The following is a 17,185-nucleotide window of genomic DNA, read 5'->3' as shown; positions in this document are numbered from 1 at the left end:
AGAGGAGGAAGAGAGAGAGAGAGAGGAGGAAGAGAGAGAGAGGAGGAAGAGAGAGAGAGAGAGGAGGAAGAGAGAGAGAGAGGAGGGAGGAAGAGAGAGAGAGGAGGGAGAGAGAGAGAGGAGGAAGAGAGAGAGAGGAGGAAGAGAGAGAGAGAGGAGGAAGAGAGAGAGAGAGAGGAGGAAGAGAGAGAGAGAGGAGGAAGAGAGAGAGAGAGAGGAGGAAGAGAGAGAGAGAGGAGGAAGAGAGAGAGAGAGGAGGAAGAGAGAGAGAGAGGAGGAAGAGAGAGAGAGAGGAGGAAGAGAGAGAGAGAGGAGGAAGAGAGAGAGAGAGGAGGAAGAGAGAGAGAGAGAGAGAGAGAGAGAGAGAGAGAGAGAGAGAGACTGTGTGCGCGCGCGAGTGCGCGCTTGGGAAGAGGGGTTCTCAGGCAGCCTCTGGTCCCGGAGTATTTCACCTAGTCACTAGAGCAGGGGTTCCTCAACCCCCCTCCCCACCACGGCCACGGACCAGCACCGGCCCAGGGCCTTCGAGGAACCGGTGAGTGAGCAGTAGATGAGCGAGTATTACCGGCCTGAGCTATGAGCTCCGCCTCCCGTCAGATCAGCGCGGCATCGGATTCTCATAGGAGCGCGAACCCAGTTGTGAACTGCGCGTGCGAGGGATCTAGTGCACGCTCCTTAAGAGAGTCTAACGCCTGGTGATCTGAAGCGGCTCGGTCCCATCTCCTCTCAGTCCCTGGAAAACCTGTCTTCCAGGAAACCGGTGCCCCAGTGCCAAAAAGGTCAGGGGCCGCTTCTCTAGAGGTCTTTCCCAGCCCCTCAAGTGCCCTGCAGATCCGGGCCGGAGACATCCCGCATCCATGATGTCAGCTGCAGGACTTGCAGGGGACCCGCCGGAATGTGACATCTCATGACATTTCATTTTAGAAATTTATTTTAAAGTTATAGCTTTTTTCTTTTGTCGTCTGTTGTCACACATTTCCACACGCCCCGGCAGAGAGCTCCCGGGCTCCAGTCCCCGCGGCTACAAGGCCTGGAGGGGAAACGGCCGGCGCGAGCGGATGACCCCGCCACCCGGGCCCTCGTGCGGGCGGGCGGGAGCCTACGGGCGCTCTCACGCATGCGCGCGGGGCGGGGCTGCGCCTCAGGCCTGCGCGTTGCCGCCAGGCCGGCGGGGGCGGGGGGCGCGGCGGCCGCGGGGACGCGCCTCAGGCGGCAGCCGCGCGAACCAGACTTGGTGTTCTTTTGACCCTCCTCCGGGCGCTTCCTCCCGGGCCGCCCTTCCCCGCCCCCGCCGCGTCCTTGCGAGGCGCCTCCCATTCGCCGAGACCGAGCCGGGGCTATGGAGGGGGTACGCCCCGACGGCCCTCCCGGGACCCCGAAGAGACGCCCGCGTGCGACCTGAGTTGCCGCCCTCGCTTGGAGCCCATGGGCGCGTCCCCACGGGCCGGCCGCGGACGTCAGGGCGGCGAGCGGCGGGACCGCGGCGCCCTGGAGGGCCGCGCGCGCGCGTTCCCGCCACAGTCCGGGCCGCGCCCGCCCCGCCTCTCGGCGCCGGCTCCGGAGCCCGGTCCGCGAGCGGCGGCGGCGGCGGCCGGAGGGACCATGAGCTGCGCGGGGCGGGCGGGCCCTGCCCGGCTCGCCGCGCTCGCCCTGCTGACCTGCAGCCTGTGGCCCGTGCGGGCGGACAACGCGAGCCAGGAGTACTACACGGCGCTCATCAACGTGACGGTGCAGGAGCCCGGCCGCGGCGCCCCGCTCACGTTCCGCATCGACCGCGGACGCTACGGGCTGGACTCGCCCAAGGCCGAGGTCCGCGGCCAGGTGCTGGCGCCGCTGCCGCTCCACGGAGGTGAGTGCCGGGCCGGCGCCGGCGGCCTGAGCGCCGCGGGCGGCAGTCGTTGCGCCCTGCGGAGGCGGCGGGGCTGGGGTCCCCGGCCCTGGCTCGCCCGCTGCTCGCTGCCCGGCCGACGGCCCCTGCCAGGGTCGAAGCTTCTGTCGTGGCCAGACCGGCCTGCTCCCGTGGGAACCAGGCTCCGGGAGCTTGATTGGGTTTTCCCCTTCTTTAAAAAAAAGACTTGGAACGGTCGTCTGTGCGTTCAGGCAGCTCGTCTGCTGGAGGGCATTGAGCTCGGAGTTTGCAGGGACAGCGTAGACAAAGGAGGTGGTGCGAGAGCGCAAAACTAATTCGTGGGGAGGATATCTCAGCCTGTATTTTGGCAGCGGCAGGTTTGTTCCTGAAATCACGGAACGCCGCGCTAGATTGCAAAGGTTGAGGCCCTTTTCTAATATAAAAACCTGCCGTTATTCTTAAGTGGTAACAGGGGGTGGGGGAGAGGGCGGGGATGTAAAAGGAAAATGGACATCTTCCCTGTTGCTTTTGGCTCTTGTTCTTGCTCTAGTAGTTTAACTGTAATTTGACGCCTGAAAATGTCACATTATGAGGCTCTGATACTAATCGGAACTACTAGTCAAGGCTTTTCAGGTCACGGGTGCCGACCAAAAGGGAAATAGGTAAAATTTTCAAGAATTGTCTTTGAAACCATTTGGCTTAGCGTCATGTTTTCCTATAAACATGGGCTTTGTTTAGTTAATTATTTGGTGTAAACATGTATTTGTTTAAATTATTGGTCATGGTTTGAAGGAAACGTTTTCCACATCATGGAAAATGATTTTTTGGTTTTGGGCCCACTTTGAACTTTTGGAAAATATCTGCTAATATCTCAACCCTCATTGTCACCCTGAGAATGCTGAGAGGGGATTTTTCTTTTCTAAACTGCTGTTCATGTTAGGATGACCTAAAGTAGGCAACCTAAATAAAGTAATGGTTTGTTTTTACACTCAAAATACTAACATATCATGCCCCTCTGAGGTCTATATTTGTATGCCAAAGTGCTAAGCTGTTTTCTTCTTTGAGACAGTCTGGCTGGGAAAAAAGAATCACATAAGGCCTTACAGTAGCCTGTCCCCCAGCTCAGACTGGGCTTTTAAAACGCCGTTTTACACCAGTAATCAGGTGCTTAAGGTGCATTTCTCATCTCCACTGTGTTAAAAACGGCAATTAGGGTCCCAGCTTCGCTGTAGAAACAACTTTTGTCTTGGGTTCATTCAGTAAATATTTGCGTTCCTGCTCTGTGCCAGTCACTGTGGTTGAGATGCATAGTGTTGCCAGACTCTGACACTAACAATGGTAGCCTCTTTTCTAGTGGGGAGAACCGTGAGGGTCACGTGGAAGGGTAGAAAAGAGGAAGAGAGAGAGGCAAGCTGTTCTGGAGCAAGAGCTGGCCTTCTGCAGTGTTGTGAAATCTGTGGTTTGTCTTTGAGGCTTGGTTCCCTCAAGCACCCCAAATCCATGGTCTGAACTTCAGATCCTTCCTTCCAAGTGTTCATGTGCTTCAACTACTTGTTGCCTGCTTGTCACCCCAAACAAAAGCCCCATGTTTAAGAAAGCTGGTTTTAGGTGTTTCAGTAGAAGGCTATTGGTAACTAGCTCATGTGTATTGGTTAGTCCTATTCCTCTCTCACTGTGGTGGCAGCATTGTAGGATTAAAGGTTCTGAGTCAGGCCTGAACTCTGCTTATATTGTGTGACACTGGAAAAGCAGTTCTGCCATTTAGCCTCAGTTTCCTCATCGGTAAAATGGAATGATGAAGTGTCTATCTTTTTAGATTGTTGAAAGATTTAAATGGTTCCTTAGTTCTGAAAAGGGGAGATTTCTTAACCTAAAGGAGTCTCTCTCAATTGGTGGGGTTTTAGACACTGCAACAAAATGAACACATTTGGGCAGTGTATGAAGACTTGAGTGTGAGGTCATTCCCCCTGAGTTTTCGTCTCCTTTCCTTCATTCTTGGGGTCGTTTTGTGTCCCGCCCACAGGGGCTTGCTCCAGGTTTTCTCATGGGGGCGGGGGTGGGGGCAGGGGTGGGGGAGGGGGATCCCTACAGGTGGTTTCAGTCTTGCTTTGTACCAGCGGTCTTCACACAGATGCTCTTTTTCAGTCCAGCAAATGTTACTTCAAATCCTGTGTGCCAAGTACGGCAAGGCATTGGTGAAGGAGATGCAACAGCAGTCAACGAAACAGATTTTTAAAAATCCGTCTCTGTGAAGCATAGCTTCTACTGGGAACCTTTATAAGTTAGTCTACCTGTCAATAGTTTCTAAACTTATGGGTTTATATGACATCTAAATCTGATGTTGCAGCAGGAACTTAGGAATTTATTTTAGAAACAGAAATGGTAATGTAAATCTGTTAAAATTATTCATGTTTAAGAAAATGATTTAAAATTGGAATACTTGGGTATTTTACATTATAATCTTGATTTAATGAGTTTCAATTTTTTAGTTTTAGAAAAAATTTTTAGAAACAATTTTTTAGTTTTAGAAAAAATATTACATCTTAATGACCTTGATGCTCTTATAATTTTGAATTGGGGAGAATTCTTGACGTGTTTCATTGAGGACTTACTGTGCGTTGACACCTAAGCAAAGTAATATTCAGATTACACACAAAGTTATGAGACAGGTTTTGGCCCAAAATCAGCTGTGGCCAGTATGTGAAATTCATGAAAATTCATTTTGAGGGTGTCAGGTAGAAATGAACATAAAGACAAAAGAACTTTATATTTTCCTGGAGTTTAACATGATGGCTCATTTTCAAGCTGTGGATTGATTTATGAAATCAGAAACCTTTCTCTTTGTTTTGCAGTGCTACTATCAATTTGGCATGTGTGAATTTCTGAATAAGATTTATTTGTCCTATTCCTTTAAAGAGCAAATAGTCAATTTTTTTCTTAGGCACTTTGGTATTTTAAAAGTATATTTTGGCAAGTGCTATACTTTATGTAGTATACCTTATGAGATACTTTATAAACAAGTGTACTTTAAAAATATGTCTGTCATTAAGTCGAATGCATTGGTGGGTGGAGAATCATTTGCTGGGGCTAACAAATTTTATAGTTTAACTGGTAAAGAATTTACGTTAAGAAACGGAGTTTTAGGCCGGGCGCGGTGGCTCAAGCCTGTAATCCCAGCACTTTGGGAGGCCGAGGCGAGTGGATCACGAGGTCAAGAGATCGAGACCATCCTGGTCAACATGGTGAAACCCCGTCTCTACTAAAAACACAAAAAATTAGCTGGGCATGGTGGCACATGCCTGTAATCCCAGCTACTCAGGAGGCTGAGGCAGGAGAATTGCCTGAACCCAGGAGGCGGAGGTTGCAGTGAGCCGAGATCGCGCCATTGCACTCCAGCCTGGGTAACAAGAGCGAAACTCCGTCTCAAAAAAAAAAAAAAAAAAAAAAAAGAAACGGAGTTTTGAAGGAGCATGTCTTGTATTTATGCACAGATCACGATTGCTTTCTTATTTCTTACTCAAATGCTAAGCTTAGAACTGGAAGCAAAATATTTTAATACCTTTGCAGAGCAGCCTAGCTAGGGTCTGCTATGGAGCAGACATTGTAAATGTGCTTTATGTGTGTGCACACTAACTTTTTGTTTGAGCCCAGAGTGGGGGTTGGGAGAGGAGAAAGCCCTGTGTTGATGATGTGATTATGTATGCTGATGTGCTGATGGGGAAGGATTTAGCATCAGCCACTTCTTGCTTTGTATAGAAATTTTCAGGATTGGGGCCCGGTGCGGTGGCTAAAGCCTGTGATCCCAGCACTTTGGGAGGCCGAGGTGGGTGGATCCCGAGGTCAAGAGATCGAGACCATCCTGGTCAACATGGTGAAACCCCGTCTCTACTAAAAAAAATACAAAAAAAAAGTTAGCTGGGCATGGTGGCGTGTGCCTGTAATCCCAGCTACTCAGGAGGCTGAGGCAGGAGAATTGCCTGAACCCAGGAGGCGGAGGTTGCAGTGAGCTGAGATCGCGCCATTACACTGGAGCCTGGGAAACAAGAGCGAAACTCCGTGGCAAAAAAAAAAAGAAAGAAATTTTCAGGACTGGATGTTACAGCCTTAGAGAATAATTTTACCAAATAGTAAACCTTTTTTTTGCTAACTTGCTTAGGAATACAAAAAAACTTGAAAAAATGAATCTTAGGTTTTTGTGTTTAAAAAAAGTAATCTTGTTGGATGAAGCCTATAATGGTTCCTTTAATGAATCTGAAACTGGTTTTTAAGAATTCTCATAAACAGTGAAGGATATTGATGTGAAAACAGGAGTTTGGGTGAAAGGGGTCCTGTAATGTTAGAATTCGTAATGGCAAAGGCAGGAACTCTTGGACACAGATTTCAAAATATCCAGAGAAAATGGACATATGATCATGAGAGCAAGGGCTCTGAATATTTGGAAAGAGATGGAGGTTCTAAAAATCAAATTTTTTTTTTTTTTTTTTTGAGACAGAGTTTCGCTCTTGTTACCCAGGCTGGAGTGCAATGGCGCGATCTCGGCTCACCGCAACCTCCGCCTCCTGGGTTCAGGCAATTCTCCTGCCTCAGCCTCCTGAGTAGCTGGGATTACAGGCAAGCGCCACTATGCCCAGCTAATGTTTTGTATTTTTAGTAGAGACGGGGTTTCACCATGTTGACCAGGATGGTCTCGATCTCTTGACCTCGTGATCCACCCGCCTCGGCCTCCCAAAGTGCTGGGATTACAGGCTTGAGCCACCGCGCCCGGCTAAAAATCAAATTTTAACATAAATAGTTTGGCAAGAGAAAAGGGGATGTATGTGTGTGTATGTATTTTTATATTCATATATATTTTTACATACTGGGTTTTTCTTTCACTTTTGAGTGATGATTTCCATTAGCCTATAAATATTTGAATATTTTAAAAAAACTAGTTGATCGTTCCACCAAATGCCGATCTTGCTACCACCCCATTTCTCTCTTACAGCAAACCCCCACATTTACTGCCTCTGATTTTTCCTGCTGCTGTTCTTTTTGTGAAGGTTTTCGATTGCCATGCCAGTGATTTTGATAAAAACGTGCATATATGACAGGTATTTTTGATGACAGGCTCAGAATTGCAAAGATCTCAATGTGTAGAATGATGGGCTATATAGCTTTAAAAAAAAAGTTAATAGGAATGAAGACATAGATTTGGGTTAAAAAGAATCACCTTCATGGAGGGGAGTGGAAGGGAGCTAAGGCTTAGCTACCTATCACGTGACAAAGCTTGTGAGCGCTCACTGATCTCACCCCACCTTGCACTGCATTTGGGCCTCAAGACTAGATAACGTGTAAGATCCTTCCCTGAACAAGTTGTGACTGTAAATTAGTAAGACACATATTTTTATTTGATTTTAAGGACAGTGTCTCGCTCTGTTGCCTGGGCTGGAATGCAGTGGCCTAATCATAGCTCACTGTAGCCTTGACCTCAGGGAGTCATTGATCCTCCTGCCTCAGTCTCCAAAGTAGCTGGGACTGCAGGTGCACACCACTATACCTGGGTAATTTTATAAATTTTTTGTGGAGACAGGGTCTGTCTTAGCCCAGGCTAAGACAGATTTTTTTTTAAGCAAACTTGCTAAACTATACCCATTTAGGGAGAGTGTTGTTCCTCTTAAACCAGTCGTATTGGGAGGAGGGTGTATTAGTCTGTTTTCATGCTGCTGATAAAGACATACCTGAGACTGGGAAGAAATAGAGGTTTAATTGGACTTAGAGTTCCACATGGTTGGGGAAGCCTCAGAATCATGGCAGGAGGCAAAAGGCACTTCTTTTTATTTATTTATTTTTTTGAGACTGAGTCTTGCTCTGTCACCCAGGCTGGAGTGTAGTGGTACATTCTGCTCACTACAACCTCCACCTCCCAGGTTCAAGAGATTCTCCTCTCTCAGCCTCCTGAGTAGCTGGGATTACAGGTGCGTGCCACCATGCCCAGCTAATTTTTTGTATTTTAGTAGAGACAGGGTTTCACCATGTTGGTCAGCTGGTCTCTAACTCCTGACCTTGTGATCCACCCACCTCCGCCTCTCAAAGTGCTAGGATTACAGGCGTGAGCCACTGTGCCCTGCCTATATAATTCTTAAAAGAGAAAGTCCAGTAGTGTTTTGGGACATGCTCACATTAGTGGGATGAAGGGATAGTCTTCAGGGCTAGTTCTTTTAAGTATAACAGTCTTCACTTATTTATAAAATGAAACTATTAAGTTCTTCAGGGCCATCAGCATTTGTTTGTTTTATCATCCTTAAGTATTTTATGTACTGGGTATTCATTATTTTCCATAAATAATAATAGTGTAATTTTCTTTACTGTTGGATGCAATAAAAGAGGGAACCCTTTGAACATCAAATGAAATATACGCATTTAATAAGCACTTAACCTATGTGTTGCGCAAGTCTTTTGATACATGCAAAAGACCCATGTCTTACATAGTTCCTGCCGAAGAGAATGCAGATGTCTTATTGAAGAAATCAGCCTCGTCTGGATGGTACACCTAGGATGTGCCACTGTGAAAGACTGTACACAGTCTTCAACTTGCAGATAGATTTAGTTCTAAAGCAGGGGTCTGCGTGCTGTTACTGTAAACAGTTTTATTGAACACAGCCATGTCGTCTTGGTAATGTGTTGTTTGCAGCTGCCTTCGTGCTGCCCCAGCAGAGGTAAGTGGTTGTGACAAGAGTGTACATGGTCTACTGGCCTAAAATATTTACTCTCTGACCCTTTAAGAAAAAGTTTGATGAACTGTGTTCTAAATGCATGAGTTTTTCCCCTTAAGGACTATGCTATGGATGAGGATTTGATTCCTAAGTTGTCCCAAACTTTTAAGTTCCTGGAAGTTAGGTATTAATATCTGTTTTAGCCAAGCATCTAGGACCGTGCCTGACTCTAGCAGCTACTGGCATGTGTGATTGCATGTGATCCTGTGGGACTTGGTCTGCTAATGGGACTGATGGCAGTGGAAGGTGGGCAGTGGTGATGGTAATGATGGACGCTACGCTACGCTACGCTGCGCTGCTGTGCTATGCTATATTGCCTCTGCTGTTGTGCTAGATCGTAAATGACTTGAACACCAGAGAAACTAAAAATTATTTGGACTCGTAGTTTAGAAAGGTTTTCTTGAAAATGCGGAACTTGAACTCAAACTTGCGAACTTCTGTCACCCAGGCTGGAGTGCGTGGTGCCCTCTTAGCTTACTGCCACCTCTGCTTCCAGGGTTCAAACGATTCTCCGGCCTCAGCCTTCTGAGTAGCTGGGATTACAGGAGCCTACCACCAGAGACAGTGTTGCACTATGTCAGCCTGCTCTCTAACCTCCTGACCTCGTGATCTGCCCACTTTGGTCTCCCAAAGTGCTGGTATTACCGGCGTGAGGCCCCATGCCCGGCCTGAAATAGTAGTTTTAGAAATAGCTCAATCAGCGGTACAGGACAACGATCCTTGAGAAAAGGGAAGTAAAAAAGGAAAGCTCTATTATTGCCCCCAGCTTATTGCCTGGAGAGAGTTCCCAGGCTGTAGTGCAGGAAGGGGGAACCCCCAGATAGAGTCTGGTGGTCTTCCTGTGTTGATGAGACAGAGTTCAGAGATCATGGAGGCTGTAGCTACTTATGAGATGCCGGAGGAGGGAGTGGTGCAGAGAGCTGCTCTAGATTGCTGTAGAGGGGCCCCCTCAAGGCTTTTCTTTAACACTGATCTGCAGATTTCACGAAGGAACTACCAAGACTGGGAAGAACTGCCAGAAATTAGCAGGCAGAAACAATTCTTGTGATTCACATGAGGTGGGAATGGCTAATATTCTCACTAATCCAGGGTAGAAAGACTTCCTAATGCACAGAGCATGGACTGAGGCCAAATTAGCCCTAGAAAAAAGGCTGCTCTGGACACCCTCTAACAAGGCTTAAAAACAAACCTTAAAAGGATCCGATTCCAAATAACAGGACTCAGAACAACGCCCAATGGTAGTTGAAGGAATACATCAAAATACAGCTCCCAGAAACATAAAATTCAAAGCCAGTATCCAATCAAAAGTTACTAGGCATGCCAAGAAGGAGAAAAATGAGACCCATAACTAGACAAACAACATAGCTAGAAAAAGACCCAGAAATGACATAAATGACAGAATTGCAGGTGGCAGATGTTAAAACAGCTACTATGGGCTGGGTGGAGTGGCTCATGTCTGTAATCCCAGCACTTTGGGAGGCTGAGGCCAGCAGATCATTTGAGGTCATGAGTTTGAGACCAGCCTGGCCAACATGGTGAAACACTATCTCTACCAAAAATACAAAAATTTGCTGGGCATGGTTACGGGTGCCTGTTATTCTAGCTACTTGGGAGACTGAGGCAGGAGAATTGCTTGAACCTGGAAGGCAGAGGTTGCAGTGAGCTGTGATTGTGCCACTGCACTACAGCCTGGGCCACAGAGTGAGACTTATCTCAAAAACAACAACAACAAAACAGTTGCTATGAGTATACTCAGCATGTTCACAGAGGTAAGAGAAAATTAGGAAACCTGACTATGAGGACAGAAATGGATACGTCAGACTTCTAGCAGTGAACTCAGCCCTGAAAAGTACAAGATTTAGACTGATAGAAAAAAGAAAAGGAAAGTACAAGAGAATAGTAATTCTTGCTTTGGTGCTCTCACTTTATCCCAGGCAATAATGTAATTAACACATTGTGTACCAAGAATGGTGCTAAATGTTTTACATGGATTACACTTAATCCTCATAACAGCCCTGGATGCTACTATTAATGGAATTGGGCTTACTGTGGTTGGGGAATTCAAAGCAGTCCAGTCTCTCATTTAGTGCCTTTTTCCTTTATGGAATTTAACATGATTGGAAATTATATATCTTTATTCTTTGTTGCTGAGGGCAGAAACTGTCCTGTCTCTTTTGTCTTCTCTTGTATATTCAGTGATGTGGTACCTGGAAAATAGTAGGGTGGCACTGAGTGAGGAATTAGTGCTGGTTGAATTAAAGAGAGTCAGGTAACTTGTTGGCTGTGTGGTCTTGGGGATTGGCAGAGTGAGACTTGCTGCAGGTCTGTCTGACCTAGTGCCTATACTGTAACCACTTCTTTGTACAGCTTCCCAAGTGGGTTTAATAAATTATGATATATCCACTCAGTAGAGTGTTACACAGCCATAAAAGGAGATCATTGTGAACTATGATTGTGTTAAATTTATTTACAGTGGATAAGGACTCCAAGTAGTATGCAGACATAAAAATGGTTGTGTTATATTGATTAGATAATGGGTGACATTTCTCTTAAAAATCACTGTTAATTTTTACTACAAAAGGGGAAAAATTTGCATGAAAAAACGGAGAAAAGTCATACTTTCTGAAAGGGATAACCAGGAACAAGTAAGTCTTTGCAAGGTTGTTGTTGTTGTTGTTGTTGTTGTTTTAATTTATTCTGTAGCTCCAAGAACAGAATGAATTCCAAGCATTGGTTAGGATAATTAAGGAACTGGAAGATACTAGGAAAATGTTGAAAAAGGCATGTTTTTTTCCCTGGTAAGGAAAGAGGAGCTCTAGGACCAAGACAACTTGGTCCAAACATGAAGCAAGCTAAAATATGTCATAATTTTGAGCAGTTTGTGAATCCTAGAGAAGTAAGTGGAATCCTAGTGCACAGGACTTGGCTTTTAGTGTAATATTTATATGTTGATGATATTAACGCCCTTACTGGTTTTGTTGATTTTTACTGTTTTGAACTAATCTGTAGTTAAAACATGGAAAACTTAACTGTAGTTACAGAGCAGAAACCTTGAGACTCTACAAACACAGATGACAAAGGTGGAGAAATGGAAGAGCAGTTAGGAGGGAGTCAGTCTATTCATCTCACAGGTATTCATCTCACAGGTATTCATCTCATAGGATGGGGATTCAGGAGAGTCCCTAGTTACAGAAGCTAGAAAGATTTAAACACAGAGGAAAATAATAAAATCAGGAGGAAGGGAAGATGAGTAAATGAACATAAACTCCTGATTTGTGACATCATATATCTGCACACAATGTCTAAAGTTGACAAACCAAGATGTGATGGCTAGAAACCTGTTTGGAATGGTGGAGCAGGCCAACAGAAGATGCAAATGAATCTGCTCCCTATTTTAATTTTTTCTCATTTGAGAAGCTCCTTATTTTCCCAGCATCTTCTCCAACTTCAGTGACGTGCTGTGGAATTTGAGATTGTGCACAAAGTAAGCAATATCTCAGGAGACTGTGAATTCAGGGAAAGCTACTATTAAATTGATTTTATTCCATAAATAGGCTTAAATCCGTGGATTAAAATAATTTATTATAATAGGTCCTACATTGCCTGGTTCATAGTGTTTTCTTTTTCTCTGGCAATTCCTTCCTTCCCCAATCCATAGTGGTAAGCTCTCAACAGTAATGGAATTGAGCACAGTGTGATCCTGTCCCACTGTCCCCATTGGGTAGGATGAGTTATCGTTCAGCCCCTCCTGGCTTCTCACTTCTCTCCTTTTTTGATGTAATTCCATGAAATCACCTCTTTTTCCTCTGTCTTTCAAAAATAATTTTGTATTTACAGAAGTCTTTTGTAAACCCAAAATTTCCATTCTGGATGAACCATATGTAACGTTTATCTTTCTCATGCTTCCTATGGCTAAGCAGCTGAATATTGCTGGAGTAAATCTTAGAACCTGCTGACTGAGGTTTGAGATCAGAAATTTTAAGAAAAACCAAATGGGCACTTAACAGTATCCAGTAATCCAAAAATGTTTTCTTGTAGTGAAATAAGACAACACTCAGACAAGAATTGTTTTCTCTCTGCGTGCCTCCTGTTACCTCCTCCCGTACCTTTATTTTTAGCCTAGGCCTCTCTGAGCTCTAGGTTCATGTTGGTATCTTTACTTAAGTGTCACAAAGACCAAAGACATCTCCAAATTGATAAGCTCCAAATGGAGTTTTGATTCATTTTTTCACCTCCCTATCTGCTACCACTGCTCTCCAATCTTTCCCATCTCAGTAAATGACATCGCAGTCCACCCTTGTTATTTAAACAAATTTAGGACCATCCTTGCTTCTTTGGCTCACATTCTACATCTAATCCATCCTCCATGATTTACCTCTAGAATGGATCATGTGTATCTGTTGCTTTACATTTTCATGGCTGCCACCTTAGTGAAGGCTACTGCCATTTTCGACTCTCTTTTTCTTGGTCTCTGGGCTTTTTTCCTTAACTTCCATCAATCTTTTCTTCTGTAGTAGCCAAAATAATCTTAAAGGTTCACCCAGTCATGTTACTCCTTGCTTAAAGCCCTGCAGTGGCTTGCCATCTTCCTTAGAATGGACATTGGAAGCCTCTGCTGTGCAGTATGAGGGGTTCACTATTTGGTCTAGCTCCAGCCCCTTCCTCGTCCCAACCACCAAGTCTTTCCACCCTTGCTCACCTGCTGAAATCATTCTGATATTTTTTCAGTTCCCAGGGCTTCTAAGTTTTCTTTACAGTGTGTGCCCTCTGGCTGGCATCCCACAGTGTTTGCTATATTAGTGGAACTTTACAAAAGTTCTCTGCTTCTGTAAAATGGCCAGTTAAAGGACAGATGGTGAATCTTAGAATGTAATGGCCATCAATGATCAACAAGTCAAGTCCCCCATCTGAGACTTCAGCATTCCAGTCAGATGCTTGTACAACTTAAGACTGAAGAAACGTGGTGACAGAAGTCTACCACATCCATCTCTGGCAAACCGAATGTTAGAAAGTCTTTTTCATCTGGGAAAAAAAATGGTTCAGATATTTATAGACAGTTTCCTTGTCTGATTCAAGTCCTCTAACGTTTACGCTTTGTATCCCTATTTCTTTTGGCCATTCCTGGGAATATATATCTTAAACGTCAGAATGCATTTGTCTAGTAATATTCCACTTAAAGGGTGTAGTGGGTGATGTGGTGTGAATGTTGGTGTCCCCCCAAATTCATATGTTAAAGCTCCATTTCCAATGTGATAGTATTAAGAGGTGGGGCCTTTGAGGGATGATTAGGTCATGAGGGCAGAGCTCTCATGAATGGGGTTAGTGCCCTTATAAAAGAGGCTGGGGGAGGGGGGAGTGTGTTTGCCCTTTTCCGCCATGTGAGGGCACAAAGAGGGCTCTGTTGATGAAGCAGGCAGCAGGCAGCAGGCCCTCACAAGACACCGTTTCTGCTGGTGCCTTGTTCTTGGACTTCCCAGCCTACAGAACTATGTGAAACAAATTTATGCTGTTTATAAATTATGCAGTCTAAGGTATTTTGTTACAGCAGTCTGAAAGAACTAAGAGATGAGTTAAATAGTGTTCGCAAAAATTCATGTCCCCCTAGAACCTCAGAATATGCTCTCATTTGGAAATAGGATCTCTGAAGGTAATTAGTTAAGGATCGGGATAAAATCCTACTAGTTTAGTGTGGGCCCTAAATCCAAAGATTTAATGTCCTTACAAGAAGAAGAAAGATACAGAAAGACACACAGAGAAGGCGGCCATGGGAAGGAGGTTACCGAGATTGGCATCATTCTGCCACAGATCACTGGGTGCAAAGGATGGCTAGCAGCCGTGAGACGCTGGGATAAGGCTGGAGACACTTTTTTCCTTGAACCTCCAGAAGGAGCCAACCCTGCCAACACCTTGATTTCAGATTTTGGGGCCCCAGAACTGTGAGACAGTGAGACTATGTTGTTTGTTTTGTGTTTTTTATTTTAAAAAAATTTTTTTATATTAGAGATGGGGTTTCATCACGTTGACCAGGATGGTCTCGATCTCTTGACCTCGTGATATACCCACTTTCGCCTCCCAAAGTGTTGGGATTATAGATGTGAGCCACCGCACCCAGCCAAGAGGCTATATTGTTTTAAGCCACCAAGTTTGTGGTGTCCTCTGGCAGCCACAGGAAACTAAAAAGAGAATCCCAGCGTTGAGCACAGGCATGCAGGGTTAGTTTTGCCAGTGCTGGAGAGACTGGAGCCGCTCTCTTCATCCTTCTGGTCGTGTGCCTGAAGTCACGTCAGTTGTTTTGGTTTTCCTAATCGTGGACTCATCCTGAGTTTACTGTTGATTCAACTTTCGGTCTTTTTCACAGAGGCTGTTCATAAGCCATCAGCCATTTCATTCACCCTTTCAGGATACTTTCTGAATCCTGATGTGTCTCCCACAGCCTACTCTTTCTAGCAGCTCGTGTCAGTAGTGAATGCATGAACATAGCTTTCTGTATCTTCATCTAAGTTAGTGGTTGTTCTTGGCCTTTTGCTCTATAGATCCCCTTTAAGAAGTGATGAAAGCTGTGGACCTTTCTTCAGAAAACTACATATTTATGTAGATATACACAAAACTTTTAATAAGGTTTGGGAGGCCAGTTGCCTCTTGAAGCCTCAAGTTAATAATCCCTATTCTAAGTTATGGATAGAAGTAGTGGCAAGTGAATGAACAGGCCCTTACAGTGTGCTGCTAAAAACCTAGGATGGTTGATGTTCTTCCATTAAACAGCATTCTTCGGGGATGGACATTTCACAGAGTTTTCTAATTCACTTTATTGACTTTGCATTTAGCATGTGTTTCTTCATCTTAAGATATCGTAAAAGACACAATCAGATGCTTTGGTGGAAACAAAGATACTTTATGTACTTTGTTCCTGCTTGGCTGGGCCAGGAGCCACTGTACAGAAGGAAAAGAAGTGAATCTCCCATGGCTTAGCCTTGCTGTGTTAGTTTCTTATTTCCACAGTAACAAATTACCACAAACTAGGTGGCTTACAACCACACAGATTTACTTCTCTTACAGTTCTGGAGGTCAGAATTCTGAAATGAATTTCCCTGGCCTAAGACCAAGGTGTTGGCAAGACCATGTGGCTTTTGGAGCTCTCAGGGGGAATAATTTCCTTGGGTTTTTCAGCTTATAGAAGCTACCTGCATTCCCTGTCCCTTGGCCCTTTCCTCCATCCTCAGAACTCTGACTTTGACTTTCTCCTTCTCTCATCCACATTTAAAAGACCCTTGTGATTACATTGGGCCCACCCAGATAGTAGAGAATTTCTTTTTCGTAAAGTCAGCCGATTATTAACTTGCTTCATCTGCAACCTTGACCTGTAACCTGACAGGTAATGGGGACTGGGAGATGGATATCTTTGAGGGAGCTGTCACTCTGCCTCCCTTACGTAGCAGGCCAGTGCTGGTGCCCACCACTGCAGCTTTCTCTTCACACTGTCTGCAGATTATTCCTTCAATAATCATTTGTGAAATTTTGCTAAGGATTGCAGGACCCTAACAGGTCAGTTGTTTTCACGGCTCACCTTCATTGTTTCATATCAGAGTGCTTTGTACACGGATTAGTTTTTCAACATTTCTTTTCTATGATCTCTTAAAGGTCAGTGATGCAGCTCTCATTTGCATGTTATCAGCAGACTAATTCATCTGGATCAGAAAAATTCTAAATTCCTGTGGAACAGTTGCCTCAAGTATTCGTTCATCAAATAGGTGTTAAGTGCCTACTGAGTGCTAGATAGTACAAGAAGTTCCTGCATGCTGTTGCTGTCTGGTGAGGGGAAGTAAAAGGAGTCAGCACTTGTGTCCTATCTGAGGAAAACAGACCGTTGCAGAGGTCAGAACACAGTTATTTAGTCATAGTCCTTTGGAAAGCATTGGGATGCTGAGAGCTTAAATGGGAGAAGAGAGTCTAGGGTGGTCAAGGCTTCCCTGAAGAAATGATGTTTAATTTGAGATGGAAGCACGAGCAGATATTAATTGCACTGAGAGGGGGAAGAAAGGAGGGTATTCTAGTCCAAGGAAGTATGCATGAAGACCAAAATGCAAAAACCATGATGTACTTGAGGAATTGAAAGGAGTTAGAGAGTAAGGGGGAAGGTGGTGCACCGTAGAGTTGAAAAAGTCAGGGTTTTTCCAGGCTTGTTAGGATTTTGGACTTTATATAAGAGGAACGAAAAACTATTGGACGGATTTTTATTGTTTTTTAATTTTTTAATTGTGGTAAAATATATGTAAAACTGACCATCTAACTGTTAAATAGTGTTAAGTACATTACACTGTTGTGCAACCAATATACAGAACTCTTCACCTTGCAAAATGGAAACTCTGTACCCATTATACCAGCCGGATGCGGTGGCTCACGCCTGTAATCCCAGCACTTTGGGAGGCTGAGGTGGGCAGATCACTTGAGGTCACGAGTTTGAGACTAACCTGTCCAACATGGTGAATCCCCATCTCTGCTAAAATTACGAAAATTAGCCTTTGCCAGGCATGGTGGCGTGCACCTGTAGTCTCAGCTACTCCGGAGGCTGAGGCAGGAGACTTAC

The 17,185-nt window shown here is 44.9% G+C and overlaps 1 protein-coding gene across 3 annotated transcripts in view; it reads left to right on the top strand.

Annotated features, from left to right (window-relative positions):
• Nucleotides 1–1,345: 1,345 nt before the first annotated feature.
• Nucleotides 1,346–17,185, top strand: part of RNF130 (ring finger protein 130) — a 162,971-nt gene continuing 147,131 nt past the window's right edge. The window contains exon 1 of one of the 3 annotated variants that reach the window (XM_074390271.1): nucleotides 1,346–1,849. In XM_074390271.1, coding sequence (XP_074246372.1) covers nucleotides 1,426–1,849 — 424 coding nt within the window. In that variant the 5' untranslated portion in view covers nucleotides 1,346–1,425. The remainder of the gene's footprint in view (nucleotides 1,850–17,185) is intronic. The other 2 variants (XM_074390272.1, XM_039460495.2) reach the window with 2 other exon arrangements.

This window comes from Saimiri boliviensis, chromosome 20 (assembly GCF_048565385.1).
Source record: "Saimiri boliviensis isolate mSaiBol1 chromosome 20, mSaiBol1.pri, whole genome shotgun sequence".
NCBI classification, from domain to species: Eukaryota; Metazoa; Chordata; class Mammalia; order Primates; family Cebidae; genus Saimiri; species Saimiri boliviensis.
Note: the sequence above shows the minus strand (reverse complement) of the source record. Positions and strands in the feature narration are given on the sequence as shown.